Here is a 26,086-nt window from a genome sequence, read left to right as displayed (position 1 = left end):
ACTAAGTAGATCTACCTAATAGTATTATTTTGAGACCTATGTTAAATATTTATGAAACCTTATTATTTTATATAATTATTAAAGGTTTATGAATATATTATGTTTAATGTTTTAGATTTGGGGTCAAAGGCAACCGTAATCGATTTCCTATTATCTTTATGAAAATTTTCATCTCTAGAGCAAATAATAAATCACACTATAGTTTAAGTGGCGAGCCGTACTAGCTAGAGTAGACAGAGTGCAGATATAAATGCTCCACCAGCTGTGAACGTAATAGTCGTTTAGTTGTTCGATTGATCATTAATTCTATTTTATAGGTAGGTTACAATTGGAAACTAACCCAATTTGAGTTATTGCTTTTTCGTGCAGCTATACAGAAATTGGCTATAAAAGTTTAATTTATTTCATTTTCAAAATGTTACTCGTATCGTAGTTGAAGATAATTTTTAGCGACTCTACGTGCGATTTTACGAGCTCGCCACTTTGCAATAAATTCGTAGTTTTGTGTTTCCACCTGTAATGCGGTAAATCCCTAACCAAACACGGAGTTACTTTTTGAAGTGGGTACTAAATTATAGTGGCTCAACCTCCCTGTAACCGCCATCGCGCGCTTCTGACATTCAAAAAATTCTGCTAGGCTATCCGCTGGCCCGGCAAATACCAACAAACAAAACTTAGTCGTAAAAAAACCTGTGAATAACATGTTTAACTATGAACTTGTTTTGTCATTGTGTCAGAGATATTTTTTCTGTCGCTTGTGTTTATAATAAAAGCCAATATTTTACAATTTTAGTGTACAGCAGCTAACAAATTGTGATAGTAGCTGCTGTAAACAAAAACTGGTAACAATGCAGATTACATTGTAGAATACAGGCTTTATACTTTGGTAAACATGGTGTAATAATGAATTAGAACAGTGAATGTGAAAGACAGAAAAGTATAGCTATATATCAACAATTTACACGTAGGTACAGCGTTATATTTTCACATAATATATGAATGAACTGACAACTTGCTCAATTTTCAGGTCATTTATTGCTCAATTTGCCAGCAGTAAGGCTTGTCCCGTTTATACAACGATCGCGTCGGTCTACAACTTTAGTAATATAAATGTCTAGAGGATAAAACTATCATGTCGTATGGACTATAAAGTAGTTTAGTAGCCATACAAATTTATAACAGAAGAACTGATATAAAACTTCTTAAAGAAAATGAAGCTTTGTAGTTGTAGCAACGAGTAGGTACCTCGTTATTTAAAGTTATAGTACAAGCTCCTTTCCTTTAGAAGAAGTTAGTTCTCGAGATTTTAATTTCCTTAACACTTTAACTCAGATTAATTGCCTTAATAGCCGCAACATAATAAAGATGGATCTAGCTAAAATACTTTGAATAAACTCAATAAATCTCAATGTGTGCGTACTACGATAACATAATATTAATCAACGAAATACGTTCAAAAACATATTTCAGTTATAATTCAATATCCTTGATTCAACGGCAAGCTGCAACTTTAGCGAATTCATAAAATCTGCAAAACCTTCGTATCCTGCTTAATAACTCGACTCCAATTTTAATAATTTCCCATTATTGCTTTAAAAACTAGCAGATATCCGGATATTGCTATCAATATTTCTTAAATTTTGCCAATTTAACCTTTATACTCTAGGCAACGTGTATTCGTGATTACCGGCTGTAAATGAAATACTTTCAGATGTTTTAACTATGCCATCATTATTATTCTATGCAAAATGTCGGAAATTTTATTAACAACTAACTTAAGTCTATAAAGTTAGTAACGGTTAGGAATTATGGACTAAGAGCCAGCGCGTGCCAGACCTTCGTTATTTTATAAAAGCTGAAAGTTTCTCTGCGTATTGTCCCCAACAATGGGTGGAACGTTTCTTTGAATGATAGTGTCTTTGAGCGATAACAGGAAATAAAGGTGTAAAAAATCTTACGTCAAAGTATATATTTTTTATTTATTTAGGTAGAATGGTATTAGAAATCACGTCATGCATTGCCAGACACTTAGTATCATAGCAACTCCCTGCTAGACACCCTTAAAGTGAGTGTCTGGCAGGGCGTTGCCACGACACTAAGTGTCTGGCAATGCTTGGCTCTCTCTCTCTCTCTCTCTATTTGACATCATTTTAAATAAACGTCAAATTTATGAATATTTAATGAAAACATTAAAATCGAATATTAAAAAACAAGGATAATCTAGTTTTAAATATATACAAATTATGTAAACGAGGTAACCAAATAACTTACCAAAGAAGCAACAACAGAACACAATTGTGTAGAGCGTGATAAATATAGCCCTAACATCTGTTCTGTCGAATATAAACTCATCTTCCTCCATAGAATATGGGCTTTCATTTCTTTTCGATGTGTAAGTCGTGTTATCAATAACCTTGATATCCGTCTTGTTGGCAACCACCAAAGCATTGTGGATAACGAAATTAGATTCGATGAATAGTTTCATATGGTACATAATTTCGGATTTATGAATTATCTCTGCAACTGCTTACTTAATTTTGACTCGTCCATCTGTAAAAGAAAATTTACGTTATCTCCACGGGAAAAAATTGGACGGGTGTAATAATTAGGTACCTATTAGCTACATACCTACATGATTTTCAGGACTTAGAATCATCGATGTAGCTATTCATATAGATACGCCCTCATAAATTAAAAAAAAGCCTCATAAAATCAATTTCATTTGCAAAATTAGATTTATTTAGTTGACAGTGAGACGAACGAACGAATCACGTTTAGATTGGTGTGCTTGATGGTTTAGTTGATAAAAAATATCGCCATCGATCGTGGGTAATTAAATTGGAAAAACATAAAAAGAGGCAGAATTATATAAAATGGATATTTTCATTGATGCATTTATATAAATCGATGTGCATTTATTACGGAATAAGCTTATCTTTAACGTCTATACATGGGCCTAATCATGTATCGATGCTTGGAATTGACACTTTTTGGTGAGATACATATTAAGCAAATAATATTTCATATAAAATATAATGTATCCATGATACCAAGGAGACCCTGCAAAATGAAAATATGCGAAAACAAAGAAGAAGATAAACACCATGCCATTCGTTTTATCTAATTGGTATTGGTACCAATAAAAATGTATACGACACAGTTATGTTTATTCCCCCATCACAAATTTACATGAATAGCGTAAAATCCCCTCCCCTCATAAAATCTCTTGTCTTAAAATATGCTGGATGTGGTATTGTATTTCTATATTCCAGTGTTTTTGAAATCCTCTTAAACAAAGCTGCTAGCTGAAATATTCTTATGCACAAACAATAGAAACAATTATTGATATAAATTAATGAATATAATTTTAGCATAATATTATTTTTATCTTTAATCTATGAAAGATTTTAACAGATGATATTAGAAATATTACGCGCTTGCATTGTTATCCCCTTGAAAAACTTTTAGATAGTCGGTAATAATATTGGAATATTTAAGTGTTTTGGTAAAAACTAAAATAACTGAACAATAACAAACTCTTCGAATACAAGTTGCCAGTTTTTATTCAATTTATTTATATATTACGTATTTCATACTAAGTCATATTATAATTATTGCTAAGTGAGTCTGGTCTGTCTGTCTGTTAGCTTTTCAGCCCCATCCCTTTAAATGACTTTGACAAAACTTAGTAAAGAGACAGCTTTCAACCCGGAGATGAAAGTAGGTCAACTCATTTTTATCTTGGAAAATCAAAAAGCTCCTATGGGATTTTTAAAAACCTAAATCCATGCGGATTAAGTCGCGTTCATCATTTAGGTTGATATATAAAATGTTAAAGATTTATAAAAGTTTGCCTTGCAAAATCCATTTTTCTTAATTTACGAGCCTACTTTAGAGCCACATGTTGACTGGCAAAATGTTAGTTCTACGGAAAAGTTAAGTTTATTAAGTTTTAGTAAGACTTAAATTGAAATTTATGATAGTTGAACTTATTTCTGCCCCTGCATAAATGCGGCAACAGCCAGCAAGTATAATCAAAATTGTTTTTGACCCACCCAGGAAATAAATTCCTAAAAATATTAGTATCTAAATGTGAAAGTTTGGATGTTTTTAATGTTTGTTACTCTTGCATGCCACAATGAATTAAACTGCCTGTTTAGAATGGAGATATCTCATATCCTGAAAACACTTAGGCTACATTTTATCCCGGAAACGTCCCGGAAAATCAAAGGGTTCTCATGAGATTTTTAAAAACCTAAATCCATTCGGACAAAATCGTGGGCATCATCTAGTATAAGTTAACCTCAGAAGCCTAATAAATCGATAATTACTAACCTAGATTTAATATTAAAAATGCGTAAGTAACTCTGTTTGTCCATCAGTTTGTTACGTTTTCACGGTTCTACTACTAAACCGATTTGGCAGCTTAGCACAGAGATAGTACATCCTGGGGACGGACATAGGATACTTGTGTCCCGGAAATTAAAAGGTTCCCATGGGATTTTTCACCGACTTTCGGAAAGGTTTTCAGTGGGATGCGTATTTTTTTATTTTGCATCAGAAGCGATTTGAGTGGTTTTTTTAACTAGTCCTAACACCTCCATTCTGATACTGTAGGGATTCGCCTAAGTTATGAGAATATTACAGTATTTGTAAACTTTTCTCGTGAAATTTTATAAACTAGTTTGGAATTTAGTGGCAACATAGTTACAAATTGAAATTACTTACTTAAATTGTAAAATGTTCAACGGACTTCAATTCAAACTCAAATAATATTAGTTCAATAATTATACCTATCGGTACCGGTAGTACGTAATAATATTAAGTTTATGACTTTATTCTGTTCCAAAATAAATAAGCCTGTGTCTGTGTGTATCAAAATAACATAATTCCGCATGCTTGAGCTTTCCGTCTCCATCTTTCAGATTCAGAAAATAGCTATTTCATTTATATTTCTTTGCAGGCATATTATACCCGTTATGATAATAATTTTGACTACCTAATCATGTTTAAATACGCGTTGTAAATACTTGCTTTGCCCTAAAACGGAGTTTTTATATCTATGAGTAATTCATAAGAACCCCATTCTTTATTGTATCAATCATTTCAAATGTACCTACTTAACTAAAACCTACTTACATATTATGTAGTTAGTAGTGAACTTTTAGTGCCTATTTAACTAATTGGAATTTATTTTAGCGTTATTTATGAGTTAACTGTTAACCGTTATAGACCAGTCGATTTATTAAAAAATTCTATGTGAGTTTTCACTAAAGTAGTGTACGAAAAGCATAATAATATGTCGAGCACACGAAAAGCACATCTAACGAGTTGCAGTCGTATTACTCGTCTATTATTACAATGCAGTGTTAATTAATATTTATAATCTATGGTTTCGAACGGAAACAGTATAAAATATTCATTGACCAGGAAGTTTCAAAACCATAATTACTTAAATTAATAGGTACTCATTTCATGCGAATGAATTATTTTAAAAAAGTACAACCAATTTATTATGAAAATGGAACATTCCTAGATACCACAGATAATAAACTTGTGTATTGTAATGTTACTATTTAAATGAATATTATAATCTATAATATTACCGCACGATAAAAAGATGTAACCTTTCTTTAATCTTTAATTCCTATGATTGCTCTCTAAATCCTGGATGATATTAGCCTAATCCTACCCTTGAAATTATGCAATTAATTTACAGCAATTTTACTTACCCGGTAATAATCTGAACAAGTTGCAAGCTCAGTAACAGTTTGGGTTGGCTAATAAACTGTGAAAGATACCTACTTGTAATCTGTTCAGATGGAAACATTCAATCAACCTACCTACTAATACCTAGGTGTACGCGGCAGAAAATAATGAACATCGACCCATAGAATGAGATTTTGGTTTTGTAGAGCTTTGTCTCTGTCACTCATACCTATGTGACGTTTTATCGATCTCTACAACAGAGACAATGCTCTACAGAACCGCTGTCTCTTTCTAAAGGTCGATGTACATTATTTTCTGCTGCGTACTGTACCTACTACCTACCTTACCTACACGCTTTGCATTTGCATTTTCACTTTGCATTAGAACTGCGAAAGTTTCATCTCAATTGTTACCTACAGCTGTAGTTTACGTGTTACGAGGCAAACTTTTTACTATCTTCCAATGATAGAGATACCTAATAATAAACTCTATAAACATGTAAGTAGATTTCATAGTACTGCCTAAGTGAATAAGGAAAATTATATTATTAAAAGCTATTTCATTCTTACGAATTACGAATTCATCCTGCATAGAGAAAAATATATTTTAAGACTGGAGGAAAATGTCTTTATAAAGACCGCTTTGAGCCTTACTATTGAAGTTGGTAGGTATGCCTGTTATGATAAACTGAGCGTATAAAGTATATTTTAATATAAATTGCACACATACATAGCTACATCGGAAAATTGAATGAAGTTTTTTATCGTTTGAAGTCAACAGCTCAGAAATTTACGTACGAGAGCTCAATCAATATTACGTCAACGAATAAATGAAATTTTCCAATAAATCCGACCCCTATAAATTACCTTCGGGACTTCGACTCGATATTAGAATAAGACATTAATCAAATGGAACCGAAGATAGATTTCACAAGTTTTACGAAACAAATTTCTCAAAGACAGAAACATTTTTTTAACAGAATAGGTAGGTACAACGTTTGGATTGATTGGGAAAAACGTAGGTATATCCATATACTGTCACTGGTATAACACTGGCATGTTGCCCGTGATGACATATTTTATTATTATAGATGCGCAATATGGTTGCTAACTATGGGCTCTGCTATAGGCCTCAAAAATATGGAGTTTCTCTACGTGTTCAAATAAGGAGATCCGTAACAGAACATAGCTCAACGGATTGCGAAGCTAAAGTGATAATGGGCAGGGCACGTAGTTCTAAAAATCGATAGGTGTTACTTGTTAGGGTTTCAGGTACACAGCCACAGAGTAGACACAGCTGCAGCGTTCAGCCCCCTCACTAGGTGGACAGGCAACATTTAACGAGTCCTAGGGAGTTGAATTCAGGCGGCGCAACACGGTGGCGTGTGATTATCATCACCATCATTATTGACTGATAGACATACACTGCGGGGCGTAGGTCTCTTGTAGGGACTCCCACACGCCATGGTCTTGCGCCGTCTGAATCCAGCGGCGACTCGTTGGATGTTGTCTGTCCACCTAGGTTTACTTATAATTCCACAATTTTAAATATTTTAGTACCTTTTAACTTTTCATTCCCTTATTAACTTCCCTCTAATATAATATAGGATTCAAATAAATGGTCCAATTAGTAAGAGTATGCATACATAAAACTCGTGAAAACATACGTAGGACCTATAACTTTTCATGACATGATTAATTACGCTTACGGCTGTTCCGCCTGTTTGTGACGCCTTATCTGTTGGTATATACCTAATATACTTATACCTGTAACAAAATGATTTGAAAAATATTTCTCCATTTTGGCAAGAACCAAAGACAATTATTAATTATCTTATTTTGTTGTTATTTTGTTAAGTAATTCAATTTTAGAAAATATCAGCAGATCTAAATACTTAGTACCTACCATACATCCACACATACTAATATTATAAATGCGAAAATGTGTCTGTCTGTCTGTCTGCTAGGTTTTCACGGCCCAGCAATGAAACCAATTTTGATGAAATTTCGTACAGAGTTATCTTACATCCCGGGGAAAGGACATAGGCAGCTTTTTATCCCGGAAAATTAAAGAGTTCCCACAGGATTTTTAAAAACCTAAATCCACGCAAACGAAGTCGCGGACATCATCCAGTCTCCAATAATTCTAACTGCCACCTAGTCCCTACCTAGGATATAACTGTACTTTTATGTAGACTACCTGACAATTTTCCATCTGTTATGGCACGTCAAGTTGAATCCAATCTATTTACTTACTAGTGGAATGAAAAAACAGTACGTATCTATATCTATCTACCTATACTTACTAATAAATAAAATTGAAGTGTCTGTCTGTAATTTCGAAATACCTATCTCAAATTAAGCTCATAATATGGTTATTTGAACTGTGGGTACCATAACTAAATCACACGTTTTTAAAACTTTTGTCTGTCTGTCTGTTTGAACGGCTAATCTTTGGAATGGCTGAACCTATTTTGAAGGGACTTTCACAGGCAAGTAGACGATTAACCTGGGAGTAACATAGGCTACTTTTTAATCGACTTTAAAAAAGGAGTTGTGTTTTTCTACCTATAAACACCGAAATCTCCGAGATTTATAAACCGATTTGAGCAATTTTTATTTTAATCGATAGAGAAACTTTACGAAATTGACCCATAAAAAATTTGGATTCCAACTCCTGAATCCTGATGCTGTACGGGACTTGACCACCAAAGTTAATGGGATTTAGAAATAGTCGGTTATAAATTGATATTGGATGTACATTGTACGTACCTACCAAGTAAAGACTTTTTGAACTCGAGGACCCAACTCCTCAGCCCTGATGCTGTAAGGAATTGCATTCTTAAATCGTGGTGATCCCACGGAATTTCTAAAGAACCATGCATTTAAATGTATTTAGGTACTGAGATATCTTGCATCTTGGGGACGGGCTATTACAGATACACTACTTTTGTCCTGAAAATCAAAAGTTCCCACGGGTTTTGAAAAACCTAAATCCACGCGGGCGAAGCCGCGGGCATCAGCTAGTCTATAATAATCATAATATTATAATATGCTAATACTTTTACGGTAAGTAATAATAATAATGAAAATAAATATAGTTACTTTTTATAATAATTCGTTTGTGGTTAAATATCAGATGATTTATTAGTAGCAATTTCGTTACATCATCGTCGAAATCGCAGTTATTTGTAAGTTTGTGATCAGGAAAATGTTGTTAACGTCAAGGGAATTGTATTAGTGTAATACAATATCACGCCCAAACTATGATTGACATTACATTAGGATAATAGCGTTAGTTAGAATTTCCTAAAATTATTCTACTAATGACGTTAGCTTCGACTGTAGAATAGTAGATACCAGCATTAGCACAATCAGTGTGACACATCTATCACGCGAGTTTTGTAACGACTTTATCCATGACTAGCTTATGCTCGCGACTTCGTCCGCGTGGAATACACAAATTTCAAACCCCTATTTTACCCCTTTAGGAGTAGAATTTTCAAAAATCCTTTCTTAGCGAATGTTTAGGTACGAAATAATAGCTATCTGCATGCCCAATTTCAGCCTGATCCGTCCAGTAGTTTGAGCTGTGCATTGATAGATCAGCCAGTCAATCAGTCAGCCTTTCCTTTTACATATTTAGCAGAAGAAGAAGATTAGTTTTGTTCACGACTTCGTTCAGTGAAATGTATAATTTATAGACTGTAACTTTCGGGGATAATGTAGCTTATTGTTGCTTAAAAATATAGTTTTCATCTCACTTGCTCGGGAAGTAAATCTGCATGGAAAGTTGTGGTTTTAACCGCTAGCGTGGAAAATACTTTCGACATTCGAACGTGACGAACTGCGATCTATAGATATCTTCTATGATTGGCTGTAACTTTTATGATTGGCTGAACGTTTCATTATGTGGTACTAAATGATGCCCGCGACTTCATTCGCGTGGATTTAGGTTTTTTAAAATCCCATGGGAACTCTTTAATTTTCCGGGATAAATAGTAGCCTATGTCCTTCCCCGGGATATAAGCTAACTCTGTACCAAATTTCATCAAATTCGGTCAAACGGTTGGGCCGTGAAAAGCTAGCAGACAGACAGACAGACAGTTCGCATTTATAATATTAGTAAGGATTAAAAAATACCACATAATGAAACGTTCAGAAACGCGGTTCGCCTTACAGTCTTTACTATTACAAGTATTAAGTGACCCGTTGGAAGACTTTATTTTTATTTTGTTAAATTAAATTAACCTACTCCGTTTCAGCTTTATTGAATATCGTTGAATTATGAAATCTTTATTCTGTTCTAAGAATTTTAAATTTGAATGCTAAACGCATCCAAAAAAAACTTTATTCATATCATATTCATATAGGGAATCTTCTTGAATTAAAACTTCCTTCATGGACTAACTTGTACATTATTAATATAGAAACTTCTTATTGAAACCTCCACGGTACTGGCACCTCTTATATCAAGCAACTAGAGTTTTCCTCGCTGTAGTAGTTAGATGAAAAGTGTTTCATACGGCTGCAAATTCATTTGCGCTCGACTCTTTGAATTCCTCGTTACGCTCAGGATTCTATTTTTGAACCTTAGAATCATCCTTTGCTGGCTCGGAATTCAGTACTTACAAGCTCTCGCGACAAAATAACAACTTTGCAGCCTTACAGAATAAAATATACTTAAGTATTTTTGTTTGTTTTAGTTTTATTTATATTTGATTATACTTATTTCCGGTGAGTTGCAAATCTGTTGGGTTGCGAATCTGGTGAGTTGAGAATGTGATAAACTGCTCATAAAGGATAGAGATTACCTTTTACATCCACACTTACAAACTTTAAGTACCTCTTAATACTATTATTATATTATTTATACTAGTACAGACAATGCCGCGAGAAAAAAAATCGCACTGATTATACCTTGGTTGTAGGTGATAACTTAAACGTAAATAAAAGGTTGTTGAAGTGTGAATTTAATAAGACTGCGGATTCTTCAAGGATTTTATATTATTAACATTAATAATACAAGATCCTTGGTTATAGACTGAGATATAGAGCGTACTTTGACTTTACTTAGAATTTTATACAATATTACACTGGATTTTTAAAACCCCATCAATTTAACCAATTTTGACCATAGGCATACATCTCGGAGATGAACATAGTATCTACCTACCCATGCTTTCTATCCCAGAAAATAAAAGTTCTCACAGGATAAACCTTAGTTAACGCGGACGAAGTCGCGGGCATCATCTAGAAGAGAATAAAACGACTCATCTCGCTTTGTGATTACTTTGTCCCCTGAGGATGTCTACATAAAGATATAAAGTCTGTCCTCGTACATAAACATCCACGTTATTTGAGGATTTTGTGTCATGTAGCAACATAAGCCTAAGCCTACAAACATATCGTTTAGATAATACCGCGTAGACATTTCTACGCGTGTAGACTTTGAAACACGCTTGTGATGGAACAATTTTAAACGCTTTAGGAATTTGTGACTTCACTTTTAGAAATTAAATTATTACCTACAACTCTTGTCTTTTGTACTTGGTTAAATTGAGAATTCGACGACCCACTTTGGTGTGGTAGGTATAACCAACAATCTTTATCTAATAGACTAACAAATAACTTTTACAATTTTTCAAATTTGTTTCATAGTTATAAATTTTAATTTTATGACTAAACATAAAAAGCATTTGATTATACCTATAAAGTTACTGTAAATATAAACACTTTGAACGATCTGAAAACGTTTGGTTTTCTTTCCGCATCACCTATAAATTATAGTGATTAGCAGTTTTGTGCGTACTCGTTTAATTTATTATTTATTGACCTTGACTCGATTAAACTATGTATCTATTATTTGTATTTTGGAGGAGCAAACCAGGTTTCTGTTTTATGTAGCCTTGTCACTTCAAAGTAATAGTCTTCTTGAACGAAAAATCTACTTTGTAAGCATTAGGGTAAGCATTGAAATACTAAATACTCTTAGTTCTCGGATATTTTTTCGCAATTAGGTTACTTAGATCTATTAGGTATGTAACAACGCAACGTTTCCAGGGCAATTGCTGCTATCTCCACACCTAGTTTCTGATTTAGCACATCGAATCCAAAATCGGTACCTACTTAGGTACTAAATCCTAGCTATCATCCTGTCCATTCATGTAAATATTTACCTATTCGTGACTATTCTTTCGTGATACTGTGTTGTGAAATACGCATAATATAAAAGAAAAAACGAGCTAAATAAAAGCATTTACTTGTACTAAAAAATCTAGCAAATATTAGTTTTAAAATTAATGAGCTTCGAAAAGTCGCAACATTTGCAATATGGGGCCTTAAATGCTTTCAGGTTTAGAGAATGGGCTGACGTTTCATTCTGCTATACATAGTATATGTAGGCGCGCCGCCATTTAATTGTAAACACTTTGCTCATTGAACATCACGTCATCGCCCCACCGTCATTGTGAGATTATAAATGCGGATGCGCAGTGTGTCACGGGATATTATTCGTGTGGCTCTTGCCGATGGCACTTCTCAGTAGACACTATGTGTGTCGTACTGTAATGTTATTATAATTGTTGTTGTGACCTAATGTGGTTTAAGACGTAAGGTTACAGTACTAGGTTGTGAAAGGTGCTGTGAAAGTGTGTGTGACTGTGTAGTGTGTGTTCACTAGCTGTGTATCGGTAAGTCCTTCTTGTATCGTTCCAATTTGTATTAGACAAACGTGATTGTTGTAGTTGAGGTTAATTGAACTAAGTGTGGTGTGCTAGGTTAGCTGGTTGGTCTGGGGCCGGTATGGGGATGGTTGGAGCCGGTCGCTAGGTAGGGACTTAGCTGGTGTTAGTTAGCATTGCCTAGTCTCATAAGAGACGTTGTTATCATGACTCATTATTGACGGTAGGTTAATAGTTGAGGGTAGTCTGTGATATCTCTCTTAGTGTGCAAGAATGATGTTAGTATGCCCACGAAGGCTCGGTTAATCTAAAGGTTGTAATCCTGACGTATCTGGTTAACCATTACTTAAGGTTACTTTTAGTGGTTTAGTCTTCAATCTCGATCATAATAACATACTTCTGGTGCTGACGAGCCTACATATATGTATAAGTAAAGCTGGATTTAGGAAACCACTGCAATCAATTTGGGACAGTGCGCGAACATTATTTCGGCTTCTGGAATTGGATCCGTGAAATGTATGGGCCATTTGTCTGTATTTTACCTGTGATTTTACTTGCTCTTCATATACATGTTTCTCTGCCTCTACATTTCACATAAATAAAATACTTACTCTACTCTAGAAACTAGAACATATTTTTATGAACCCATCTATGGGTAAATACTAAGTATTTATAAAAAAAACCGGCCAAGTGCGAGTCAGGCTCGCGCAACGAGGGTTTCGTACTACAGTCGTATTTTTTCGACATTTTGCACGATAATTCCAAAACTATGATGCATAAAAATAAATAAAAATCTATTTTAGAATGCACACCTGCCAAATTTCATGATTCTAGGTCAACGGGAAGTACCCTGTTGGTTTCTTGACAGACCGACAGACAGTCAGACAGACAACAAAGTGATCCTATAAGGGTTCCGTTTTTCCTTTTGAGGTACGGAACCCTAAAAACAGAGAAATTAAGAATCTACAGGTACCTACTACCTATACAATAAGATTTTTCCCCGTTTTTTTTGGAAATCTTAATCTGATGCTTTGCAATGCGATTCGCACGCCACCAGTTAAAATATTATGTTGACGGAATGTAGGTACCTACCTATGTCAGAAACCTTCACGCAAGTGTCAACAACAACATAGGTACACAGTTTTAAATTTGTGACAGACTATCTTGCTCTAATAACGATAATTAAATGAGAACTATAATTAAAACAGCAGTACCATATCTTCAAAGGGAACATTATAATCACTTCGTTATACCATGTTGCCGTAACATTATCTTATCAAACGCTGCCGCGTACCTGCAGCGATGCCGTAATTTGAAAATTTCAATAATACTAAATTCCACGTAGGTCTAGACCTACCTATTACTACAGCAAATTACATTTAAACACGGAGAAGCCAAAAAGAAGGTTTATGTATTATATACTTACTTAGGTAAAAAATATTATTACCCACCTACATAAAACGAAGGTTTTGGATTAAAGCAAATTGGCAATATGTATTTTCGCTTTCATATAAAGGCGAATCCTTTGGTAAGATCCAACTGGTTTTGAAGGTAGGTATAAACGAACTAATCACGCAATCTTCAGCATGAGATAAATGGCGTATAGAATGACATATTTGTAAAAGTCTTAGACTTAAGCCGTACCTTATTCCGATACTATGGCGTGTAGAAACCAATAAAGGGTTTAATAAAACTGCCATACCTCTTCCAAGTTAGCCCGCTTCCATCTTAGACTGCATCATCACTTACCACCAGGTGCAGAGATCGCAGTCAAGGGCTATTTTGGAATGGAATTTAAAAAAGTTTTTGGACATTTTTATAAAACAGAAAAAAGATTTAATCTTTTTCTCTTTTCGTTACATAAAAAGATAAACTAACTGATATACCTAATATTACCAACTGATGCGTCGAGGATCTCGAAATTTTGCATGCAAGTATTTTTTTGTAACGTAGAATCCCACTAAGAAAGAATTTTAAGAAATTCCACAAACCGGCGCGGGCGGCGGCAGACTAACGATTCATTTTTTAAATTGTATTTTTGCGATAAATTCTTAGATCTAGCACTTGCATCAATCAATAGTTAAGTAGGTATTCCGTTTTAAAACTGAGCGAGAGTAAATCCAAATGTTGGATGACCTCTGTGCACGATCTATGATAAATACGAACATTACAATGCAAGCCGTAGCACACATTAGAATTTGGGTTGTTTGCGTACTACTAAGCGCTTCAATGCCGATGTAGCCAGTATTAGGTATGAGGAATTTAGATTAGAATCGATAAAATGAATATCATCAGCTCTTGTAGCAGCTAATATTTATGTAATATTTACCTTGGGCTATGCACGTTTAAGGTATTGTCTAATATCTATTCACTCATAGTCACAATTAGGTATAATAGCTACGACTCAGTATGCTAGTTTGAATACTATTTCGTTAGAACTAGTTTGAAATTTTGAATAATACGGATTCTCATTACGGCTTAAAAGTCCCAAATCAGTACCTACAATATTAAAATTAGAATTTACGTTACGATTGTACATAAAACTTCTGAATTTCATAATAGTCAGCAACGGTTTGTGTTTTAATAAATGTTACATTAAAACATGTCTTATAGCAGTGCTTTGATCACATAAATTAATTACACCAGTAGGTATTTATTTCACTTAAAACAAGGTGCTAGCTGATATTGTCTGTAACATCCTGGCAAGCCGAGGTTAGGATCGATGACCGATGTGTAGATGTACCAAAAAACAATGAGCCTCGCAGCGTGATACTCGTGGGAGATAATGAGGACTTAAAGACTTAAAGAATTTGTTTAAAATTACAGTGTAACAACCCTGCAAACAGATAATTACTGAAATGAACCCGTAAAAAATATCTGCAAACTTGAAGGACCGACGAAAGAATCTATGACACGAACTATTTAGTACTATACACCCTATATTTTGTTATGTTATGAACATAATGATTTATTAAACATGCTGTAGATAATTTACAGTGTTACAGAAGTTAGGAGTGTTAAAAAATTGCACCTTTTCGAATTTACGTCGCAGGATGCCGGCGCGGCGGCGCTGCAGATTCCGCTGCCGCACGAAAAAAGATCAAATACGGCTCCTTGGTAAATACCTTTTTGTCCCACTGGCGGTGAAGACGATGGGCTGCTGGGGCGAGGAAGCGAAGGGTTTTTGACGATGATAAATATTAATATATAATTAATAGTTTTTAAGAATTGACATTGTTTATAATTATTTATCGAATATTGTATCTTTGACATAATTATATACTTTTTTATCGATAGTAAAATTTAATAATTCGATTATAGCGGATATGCCAACAAAAATAGTAGTTATACCTACCACATCAAGAGCATTTTGGCAAAGATAATCGGAAACAATTATTACCATCGAGTTTTACAGAACAACTGGCAAGCTCACGCATGAACAACTCTTGATAGATAGATGATTGCAGACATTATGAAGTAAACATCCGCAGATACCTATGTAGGTTAGGTACCTACTTGATTTAAGAAAAATCGGTCAAGTGCGAGTCGGGCTCGCACAGGAAAGGTTCCGTACCATCGTGAAATAAATAATACGTTTACTTTTTTTTACATAAAATGAAAATATTTCAATTTTTTTACATAATACATAAAATTTTTAGTACATAGTATTTGTTATAGCGGCGATAGAAATAGACCTGAAAATTTAAGGTTTCTACCTATTATGGTTCACGAGATACAGCCCGCTAACAGACAGACGGTCGGACAGCGAAGTCTTAGTAATAGGGCTCCGTTGGCACCCTTTGGGTACGGAACCCTAAAAAGTAAACTAACATACTTATATGAATATCTATCAACATATTGCTTTTTGACACAGTGTCAATTTTAATTCCCGGTACGCTCGATGGGGCGCTTCCAATCAGCTCAATAAAATAACTATCCTCCGTTTCTATCTCGGGTGCTATCAGTCTTCAGCCAGGTAAGCGCGTAACCTTACCTACCAAGACCAACCTAACCAAACTAACGAAAATAATATCAACAAGAACTACAAACAATGAATCCTGTTTTGAATCACTACCCATATTATAAATGCGGAAGTGTGTTTGTTTGTTGGTTTGCTGGTTTATTGGTTTGTTAGTTTGTCCTTCAATCACGTCGCAACGGAGCAACGGATTGACGTGATTTCTTGCATGTGTATAGCTAAAGACCTGGAGAGTGGCATAGGCTACTTTTTATCCCGGGAAATCAAAAGTTTTTTAAAAACCTTAATCCACGCATACGAAGTCGCGGGTATCGCTAGTAATTTTCATAAAGTAAAAATTCAGAGTTGCTTGTTCAGTGGCAAATTAGACAAACATAATCTAAAATAATGAAAATTGGGTCATGAAATAATGTAAGCTTGTTATTACTCTTCTGACTAATGAGAGCGATTTATAAAACAACTTACGTAGACTGAACGTAATCGAAAATTCCTCAGAGAATATGAGAGCTAGAAAGTAAGAATATAACGTTTTAATAAACATTTAGGTTAAAACAATAATTCCTATTATAAATATTGATGTTAGCTCACTCGAATGGAATTTTTGAAATTGCTTTCTTAGTTGGGGGTTGTTGGGTTATAGCAACGGTGGTGATGGAAGTCGGTCAGTGGATATGTAACCGTATTTAGAGGATTAAAGAAGGATTTAGCTTCCATCGGTTTCGGATACTCATTATAATCATCGTTAACCGACGACAACTGTTGGTCTCTTGCGTTGCCTGAATCCAGCGGCTCCCTGCGTCTCGCTCGATGTCGTCCGTCCACCTAATAGGGTTACTAGGTATCATTAACAAGTAACAATAAATAACCGGCTAAGTGCGAGTCAGACTCGCGCACCGAGGGTTCCTTACTAAAGCCGTATTTTTTCGACATTTTACACGATAAATCAAATATTACTTTTGCATAAAAATATAAAATAAACCTGTTTTAGAATTTACAGGTAAAGCCCTCTCATATTATGATACTCCACTTGGTATATTAATCTTACTTTAAAAGTTGAAAATAATAATTATATTTGTTCATGAACACATTTTAGATTTTTTTAGGGTTCCGTACCTCAAAAGGAAAACATAATTCTTATAGGATCACTTTGTTGTCTGTCTATCTGTCTGTCTGTCAAGAAACTAATAGGGTGCTTTCCGTTGACCTAGAATCATGAAATTTGGCAGGAAGGTAGGTTTAATAGCAGACATGAGGGGAAAAATCTGAAAACCGTGAATTTGTGGTTACATCATACAACGCAGAGAGAAATGAAATGAAATGAAATGAAAATCTTTTTTATTCGTATAAACTTTTACAAGTGCTTACGAATAGTCGGATGCATCTACCAAATCTAATGGTTGTGTGCATATGCAGGATACAGGCTTTATTAATTAGGCCTGTGCCTGAGATCTTGAGAGAATATTGAATGAACCTCAACGTCACTAGTTTCTCGAAATAGTAAGAGCGATGTAAAATACGTTGAAAGCTACGCACGTAAGATCTTTTGAAGAAAACACCTCGGTGGAAAATAAACGGTTTTTATTACGCAAACAGGAATAACTCAGCACGTAAGATTGAACATGCCTACATTTTTAACATTTTGCGGGTTTTCTATGCGAAGGAAGATATTTCGGCCTACTCGTACTTCTAATTTTTAATCCATTCTTCCACGTACTATAATAATTATAAATGCGAAAGTGTGACCCTCTATCTGTCTGTGTGTCGGTCTGCTAGTTGTACAGGGCCCAACAGTTTAACAGATTTTGAAGAAAGTTTTTACAGGATTAGCTTACATCCCGGGGAAGGACATAGGCTAATTTATATCTCGGAAAATCAAAGAGTTTCCACGGGGTTTTTAAAACGCGATCGAAGTCGCGGGCATCAGGCTAGTATCATAATAATTATATATCCACCTAAATACCTAGATTTAATTAATGTGATGATGAACTCCTCATATTAATTGAATACTTGCTAATACTAATTTTATTATTAATTTTTAAGTATGATACATACACAATGACGCACATAGCGCTTTGCCAAAATTTATTAAAGGTAATGTTATAAAGTCTATCTCTAGTCTATAAAACATACAGAAAAACTTATCACTAAAAAAATTATATTTACAAAAAATAAGTATACGCCGTCCAAATGGTCATTTATGGGCATTGTGCCCAAAACACTGGCGCTATTTGCCAAAATTAAATTACTAGAATTCGATTTTAGATTTCTTCTTGTGCTTACCTACCTATATCTTACTATAGTATGTAGTATAATATTATCTTAGCAGGCCAGATCTGTGATAATAAAATTTTAAGCTCGACTGAAAATTAGAAATTGATACACAATCATAAAATGTCTCCAGTTTCAATATCCTGAAATATTAATTTTCATGATTCAAGAATAGGTCGGATGAAACTTTGTTTTTAACGTTTTAGTAATATTAATTAATATTTTGGCAAATTTTGGTTGACGTCACATAATGAAATAATTTTGTATTAGCATCTGAATTGAGTTTGGGCCCCAGTTACTAAAAATTCATATCGTTCCGAGTCATTTGAAGTGTTAAATGGCTTGTATATAATACCAGAAGCGTTAGTTTTATTTCGTGCCTCAAGGCAAGTTATTTTTTCTCAGATCAAAAGAATTCTGTTGTTTGCTGGTAGATACGTCATAATAGTCAAAGCTCGAAATCGAAACACTACATAAGAACCGGTCAAGTGCGAGTCTGACTAGTACACGAAGGGTTCCGTACCATCGTACAAGAAATAACACTAATATTTTTTATAATTTTCATGACGCCTATTTTGCAACTTTTATTATTTGTTATTAAAGCGCCAATAGAAATGCTTAGGGTACAATCTGTGAAAATTTCAACTCTATATATATTACGGTTCTTAAGATCTGTACAGCCCGCTGACAGACACACGAAAGGACAGCGGAGTAGTGATAGAGTCCCGTTGGCGTCCTTCGGGTACGGAACTCTAAAATGAGTATTACCACAATAGTAAGTAATTATGTAATGCTTAAGTAATACACGTAATATATGTAACCTACGAGATGGGACATTTGTTTTAGCGGTAACTAATAGCAGTTCGTGTTTGTATTAAATATTTTTAAAACAGTGATTTGGCTGAAAGGAAATTACTAAAGGCTTATAACCTGCCCCTGAATTAACACAAAGGCTACATTTTGTCCCGGGAAATCAAAGAGTTTCCACGGCATTATTATAAAAACTAAATCCACGCGGATGAATGTAACAGCTAGCAATAAAATAATTGATTCTTTATAGTTAATTCTTGAATTTTTAATAATTTTATTTCACATTACCCACAAATATGTATCGTATTCTCACTAGCCTTCAAGAATTTTCAACGTAAACGAGAATTAATAGCTTGTAGGTAGGTAAACTGTAAGCGTTGAGTTTTTTCAGTTCTGTTTGTTTTACTACTTGAGTGATTTCGTCAACACATTTTCACAACTCGGCAGTAAAATTTTGACGTGCTCGGATTGTTTATTATTCTTAGCAATATTATATCTAAAATATTTTTGTGTTAATACACTTGACGCTTGCCATTTTAATTTGTTTCAAGATACTTATCTCAGAAATCAATTTTTTCCAAAACATAATATTATCACTTATAATACCACAAGAGCTTCAAAATTATCGGGTATTTCCCGATAGGTTCGTTGCAAACAAATGAAGGAGTTTTTCAGGAAAAATCACTCGCGCTTCGCGCTCGTGATTTTTTAACCTGAAAAACTTGACGACTTTATTTGTTTGCAGGGAACCTTGAGGGAAATGCCAGATAATTTTGAAGCTCGTGTGGTATTCGGGGGATTATTTTTCCGTCCCAAATGTCGGCCAAAATCTCCAATTTTCACAATTGAATTCAACCTGTCAGTTTGACGTGTGGTTAATTTGACTGGATCATGTTTGTTTTTTATATATAGCAACTACCAGAGAAAATTTTCAAAAAATTATCAGTATAATACCATGTAGGTTGTACCACGTGACGTCGAATGGTGCAATTCTATTGGTCGACATTTGGGTCGGAAAAATAATCTTAGATATTTTTATATGATGTAGGTCAAGGGAAACAATCGACTGTAAGTTCATGCAATATCGAGTCATATAGGTACAGAACGCGGCCGAAAGTAATGTACATCGGCCAAAAAAGAAGGACAATGGGGTGCAGATGAAATGGGCGGGAAGAAAAGTAAAGGTTATTGATTCGAAGCAGAAAAGATTAGAATTTATTAAGTACTATGTTTTCAAGAAGTAAATAGTTTAGAATTAACGAAGAAGTTAAGCACTGATGGAATAAAGTCTGTTCCTATATATGAGTTTGATTTTTTATTAATACTAACAACAAATACCTAAAAGCTTTTATTTCTAGAACCATATTTCTTTTTTTATAACTGAGTTTGTTGTGGGCTCTTCTCAGACCTGGGCGCGTTTGGAACCCTCGTAGCTTTAGTTTTAAGTTTGCGTTATAATTATGACCACTATATTATCTTACAAATCTAACACTATACCAGACAATCAATAAGAGTAATTTATTACCTATTTTGAATAAATCATTTGACTTGACTTTGACTTTATTTCTTACTAAATCCCAAACTAAAGCTAGGTTCGATAAACTTTATAGACCAGATTGGGCATTTTTATGTGTATTCAATTACTGAAATATTAGCCAGAACGGAAAGCTTTAACAAGCCTACATATTTTATGAACTGTATAATTATTTTGTTCTGGCAATTTTCAACAAAATAAGCAACAGCGGATGTTTGCCTCGTTTAATTAATTTATAAAAATCGTGGTATAAGTATATTTTTATAATACATAAGTACCTAGTTTCATTAAGGTCGTTTCTTTTATATTTAGAGATTTCGTCCGCATGGTTTATGGTTTTAAAAAATCCCTGATGGGTTTTGCGGGGTTAATACGTAGGTAAGTATACTGTAAGTGCTTCTCTACTATGACTATGTATTTCAATCTAGAATCAAACATTACAGATTTGTCTGTTTTGGCGGATTATGGTTCTTTGTAAGTAGGATATCATAGACTTCCGCAAAGTAACCTTCCTGCTTCACAACATATAAAATCTTATTACAGCTCTGCTTTATATAATAAGTAGTACCTAAGTAGTAGGTACTTAATTATTACGACCACTGCGAATTACATTAACCAATATCGTCTGTTTTCGCAGTTCCCTCATTTGATATGTAATAATTTAAGTATTTACCTATAACATATTACCTACCTATTATAATATCTACTTTTTAGGCTCAAAATTAATTAAGTACCTATATATTTATTATTTCAAACCGATAAGTTATTTTTGTCATAGTAAGTATGCATGTAGGACGCAATAAAACTTTTAATTGACTTTAGTCACCTGAGCAGATGTACTGACAAATCGCTTATTAGTGATAAAATACTTATAATTAATTTTCCTTATTCAGAGTAAATAGGTACCTACATAATTTTAGATCACAGAATAATAATAATCAACAATAATTGCAGATCAAACAAAGAAAATCCTAATTAAAACCTAATTCGTCGGAAGAAATACCTTACCTAGTGAGATTTCGACGTTTTACGTCTCCATCGGCGTAATTAACGGCCCTTCGGAGAGGTAATAGTGGACAAACTGTGGTTCCTGTAATATATTACGTACTTAAGTGCGAATGGTCCATTTTGTAGCAGGACTTAGGTAGATACATGGTTTTAACAGGTACCCACATACCTATTTTAATCTAAGGTGTTAAACTATGTGGTACCAAAGAAACTTCTGTTTTATTCCTACATTGAAGAAATGAGAATCTGTGTATTATACTATGTTATATTATATTATGGTTAAAAGTCTAGTTTTTACGGATCGCCATTGATTTGCTGTTATCCATTGGGTTAAACTTTGATTTCCATTATCCATCTCCGAAACTATTCATCAGATCTCAGATCAGAGAAATAAATTTTCATAGATCTACCTACCTGATAGTATAAGCTTTGTAAATAAAAAGAATTGTTAAAAGCAGTTAAGATTTGACGGAGTTATGGAGTAACACCGATAAAAGTTTTCAATCAATATACCTAGCTTTCAAATTTCGTCTAAATCAGGTGGATAGGAAGTGAAAAAGCTAGCAGACAGAGACACTTTTTGATTTATAATATTACTTCATATGGATTGGATTTATTTATTTTATTTTTAGGTTTAACAAGGGATAGACAATTCTATTAAATAAACTTAAATCTAAATTAAAAGTAAAAAACAACATTTAATTAAAACTAACATAAATTAAATTACATCTAAAACCTCATCGAGACATTGTACCGAGGCAGCAGCGAGGCATTGTACCCAAGATGCTGGCAGCATATGGATTTATTTAAATAACCTATTGCGCGTAAAAAAGAACATCATTATAAAAGTAAGCGCCCATAAAAGGTGACCTTAGTATCACTCAAGTATTTACCACCACCACCACCACTAGACAATTTAACTGTAAGACGGGGAATCGCAGGACAAAAAATATTAAATTAAATGTATAGGTAGGTAGGTAAGGTACATTTATGTGTGAAGAACGTAGGTGTGTATTTTATTTTTTTGGGATACTGAAAAAAGGGCCCATCCTCTTAAACATTAAACCCAAGTTAAATGAAATACAAAAGATAGGTTTCTAGGTTCAATGACTTATCTGCCCAAATCCGAGAGCTATTCTGAGTTCTCATATCCCTATATTTCTAGCGGGAAACATCCGAACCCGAATATTAATCTTATTTATTAGGGTTAGTTGTAACATTCAGTAAATAAATGGAGAAAGGAGAACGAGGAATGGATGAGAAGACCAATACGTCAGCGACTAAGTATTACAACGTGACGTTGTAATTCAAAAAACACTTAATTCTTAGGGTTCTGTACCCGAAGGGTACCAACGGGTCACTAAGCCTCCGCTCTCCGTGCGTCCATCCGTCAGTCAGTCTGTCAGCTGGTTGTATCTCGTAAACCATAATAGACAGAGAGTTGCCACAGAATGTGTGTTTCTATTGTCGCTATAACAATAAATAATGAAGATTTACAAACAAAATGGCCGCTATGAAAAAAAAAAAGTGATAAGATTCTTTTACCTACTTGCGATGGTACGGAACCATTTGTGTGCGAGTCCGACTTGCACTTGACCGATTTTTAAGTAGGTTTTAGATTCATTTATGTTAGTTTTTGTGTAATCATTTATAGATTTAAGTTTATTTAATAGTTTAGTTTTAATTATTATTGTTTCTCGTTGTAAATTATGTATTTACGCAATAAATTTTATTTAGTGTGAAAAGCAACAAAAAAAACAAAAGATGTCGGATGAAACAATGCCTCAACTAGTAAGAACCATGATTGCGTTCGTTGAAAATTATTTCCGCTAGAAATAAATGGTCCAATGTCCCTTTACTATTCCGGTCCGAAAATAATGGGTAAAGAAAAACGACTTGATTAAAGTTAAATATAACAATAGAACCTTATTTTATAGGTACCTACCTAGTAGCGGACTTATTTAACTAATGGATACCCATAATCTTATCTTACTTCTCACATAATAATTTGCGAGTATAAAATATATGTGTAACATTGTGAAGATCATTAGATGATTTATTCAAGTTTGGATATATTTGGATCAGAAATTTGGCTGAACGGAATGGAATAGGCACACAGCTGTACCTAAACCATAATCTTATATCCTAATCGTGTAATCTTTTATAACGAAATTATGCAATCAACTATAGACTTTAAAATTTTAGACTTCAACACGTGTTAAAATTTAAGTATTAAAAGTATGCGTCTGAAAAAAGTATACTTATTACTTATAGGTACAATCAAAGCCTATGTAAATAATGGTAAATGATCAAAGACCGTGGATTTGACTCACGGCTCATTCCAGCAATGAGCGGGATTGCAGTTAGGCCTACTATTATATAATATAGCATAAAACTAGTGGTTCGCCCCGAACTAAGACCTCGCGAATGCTGAGAGCAATAACGCAAGAAGTTCGATTATATATTGTGCAGTTTTGTAAAAAATATTGATATACTGAAATATTGATTAACGATAAAATAAGTTTATTTATTTTATGTTGTGGCTAATTCCGTTGTACACTATCTCTTAACTAAACTAAAAATGGCACGTCTAAATCTATTGCTATCCCTTTTATAATGTTGCTTGTGGAAAAGGATAGCACTAGATTTAGACCTGTTAATTTAGTTTAGTTTAGAAATTGTGTACAAGAGAATCGGCCCCAATATTTATCTAATTTTAGTATTTGTTGTTCAAGTGCAGGATATAACTGAAACTAGATAGCTATACTTTATATAATATTATTAGTTCACAATTTCAATTTCTAATATGTGGCCAGTATGTGGCCGTTTTTGACATAATATAGTGTCGAATTCAATCTCCACTTTAAAGACACCCATTTCGTATAGCCCATTGAAATAAAGCTTTTTATAATTTTTTATGCAATATTCGACTGAAGCCATCGGTTCACATATTATCATATTTAAATTTGATGTAATTCCGTTTAGTAATTCAGAAGTTATAAGGCTCTCATAGACGGAAAGACGGACAAGTGCAATTTTACTAAAGTAGACTCAGAAACCTTGCTTCACTCGGTCAATTATTAATTAGTGTAAATTGAATTTTTGAAAAGAGAAACCGCCGAGTTGCTTGCTGGTAGGAAAGGCTTTCCGAACCAACAGTGGTTTATTTGAATAAAAAATATTTTTACTTATTTCTATATCGTATCCTCGAATAGATGTAGGTAGATATAGGATGTTTTTATAACGGAAAAATTAAGATCGAAGTCGCGGATAAAAGATTTTAATAAAGGACTGAAACTGCAATAATTATAGGCCTATATTCACAAAACTTTTGCTTGGTATTTAAGCTAGGTAAGCTTTGTTTTTTTCGAATGTGAAGATAATAATAATAATAATATACTTGACATCTGATATTATTATTCATAGCTTAGCATATAGGTACTATCTGATTCTATACCACTAGCTGAGAACGTTATTTGGATTACGATTCAAATCCCAAGTATTATACGGTCGACTAGCTAAGTTGATGCTTACATTCCTACATTAGGTATGATATTCTGAAGGTTATAGTTTACAAACAAGGGCAATTAGATTGGCGAAACTATGACGTCGTATAGCCGTAACATGTTGACCTAGCAGAACATACCGTGCCCAAGCCAAATAGCACATAAACAACTAACTATTATCCTCTCCGTGAACCTACCCAGTACCTTACACTCACTAGAAAATACTCACGCATTAGTCTATAACACGTAAATTTTAACTCCTCATACGCCATTTTAACTTATTATGTCAATATTTGTGTCAAAAATACGATTTTAGTCCTTATTTTAAAGGTGAACCGCACTTTTGACATGACAGTTGACCCATAGTTGACTTTGCAACTAATTAATTATTTTTCACTGCGATATATATATTTTTTTTATTTGGAACACAAACAGCTTTTACATTTTAACTTAGCTACTTATTTCTAGTTTGTACATATGCCTATTAAGTGTTCACGTTTTTACATTAAGTATATCTATTTGTGCGAGAGTTTTACTTCAAAATTACTGTGCGAGTAAATACCTGGGTAAACAACTCATTATTGAGTACT

At 33.9% G+C, this 26,086-nt stretch overlaps 1 protein-coding gene across 1 annotated transcript in view; it reads right to left on the bottom strand.

Moving 5' to 3' along the window:
• Positions 1 to 26,086, bottom strand: part of TrissinR (Trissin receptor) — a 66,776-nt gene that overhangs the window by 26,063 nt on the left and 14,627 nt on the right. Inside the window, exon 2 of the mRNA XM_034969777.2 lies at positions 2,272 to 2,550. Within this exon, the coding sequence (XP_034825668.1) occupies positions 2,272 to 2,494 (223 nt within the window). The 5' untranslated portion in view covers positions 2,495 to 2,550. The remainder of the gene's footprint in view (positions 1 to 2,271; positions 2,551 to 26,086) is intronic.

The sequence above is a fragment of the Maniola hyperantus genome, chromosome 1 (genome assembly GCF_902806685.2).
Source record: "Maniola hyperantus chromosome 1, iAphHyp1.2, whole genome shotgun sequence".
Classification (NCBI taxonomy): Eukaryota; Metazoa; Arthropoda; class Insecta; order Lepidoptera; family Nymphalidae; genus Maniola; species Maniola hyperantus.
Note: the sequence above shows the minus strand (reverse complement) of the source record. Positions and strands in the feature narration are given on the sequence as shown.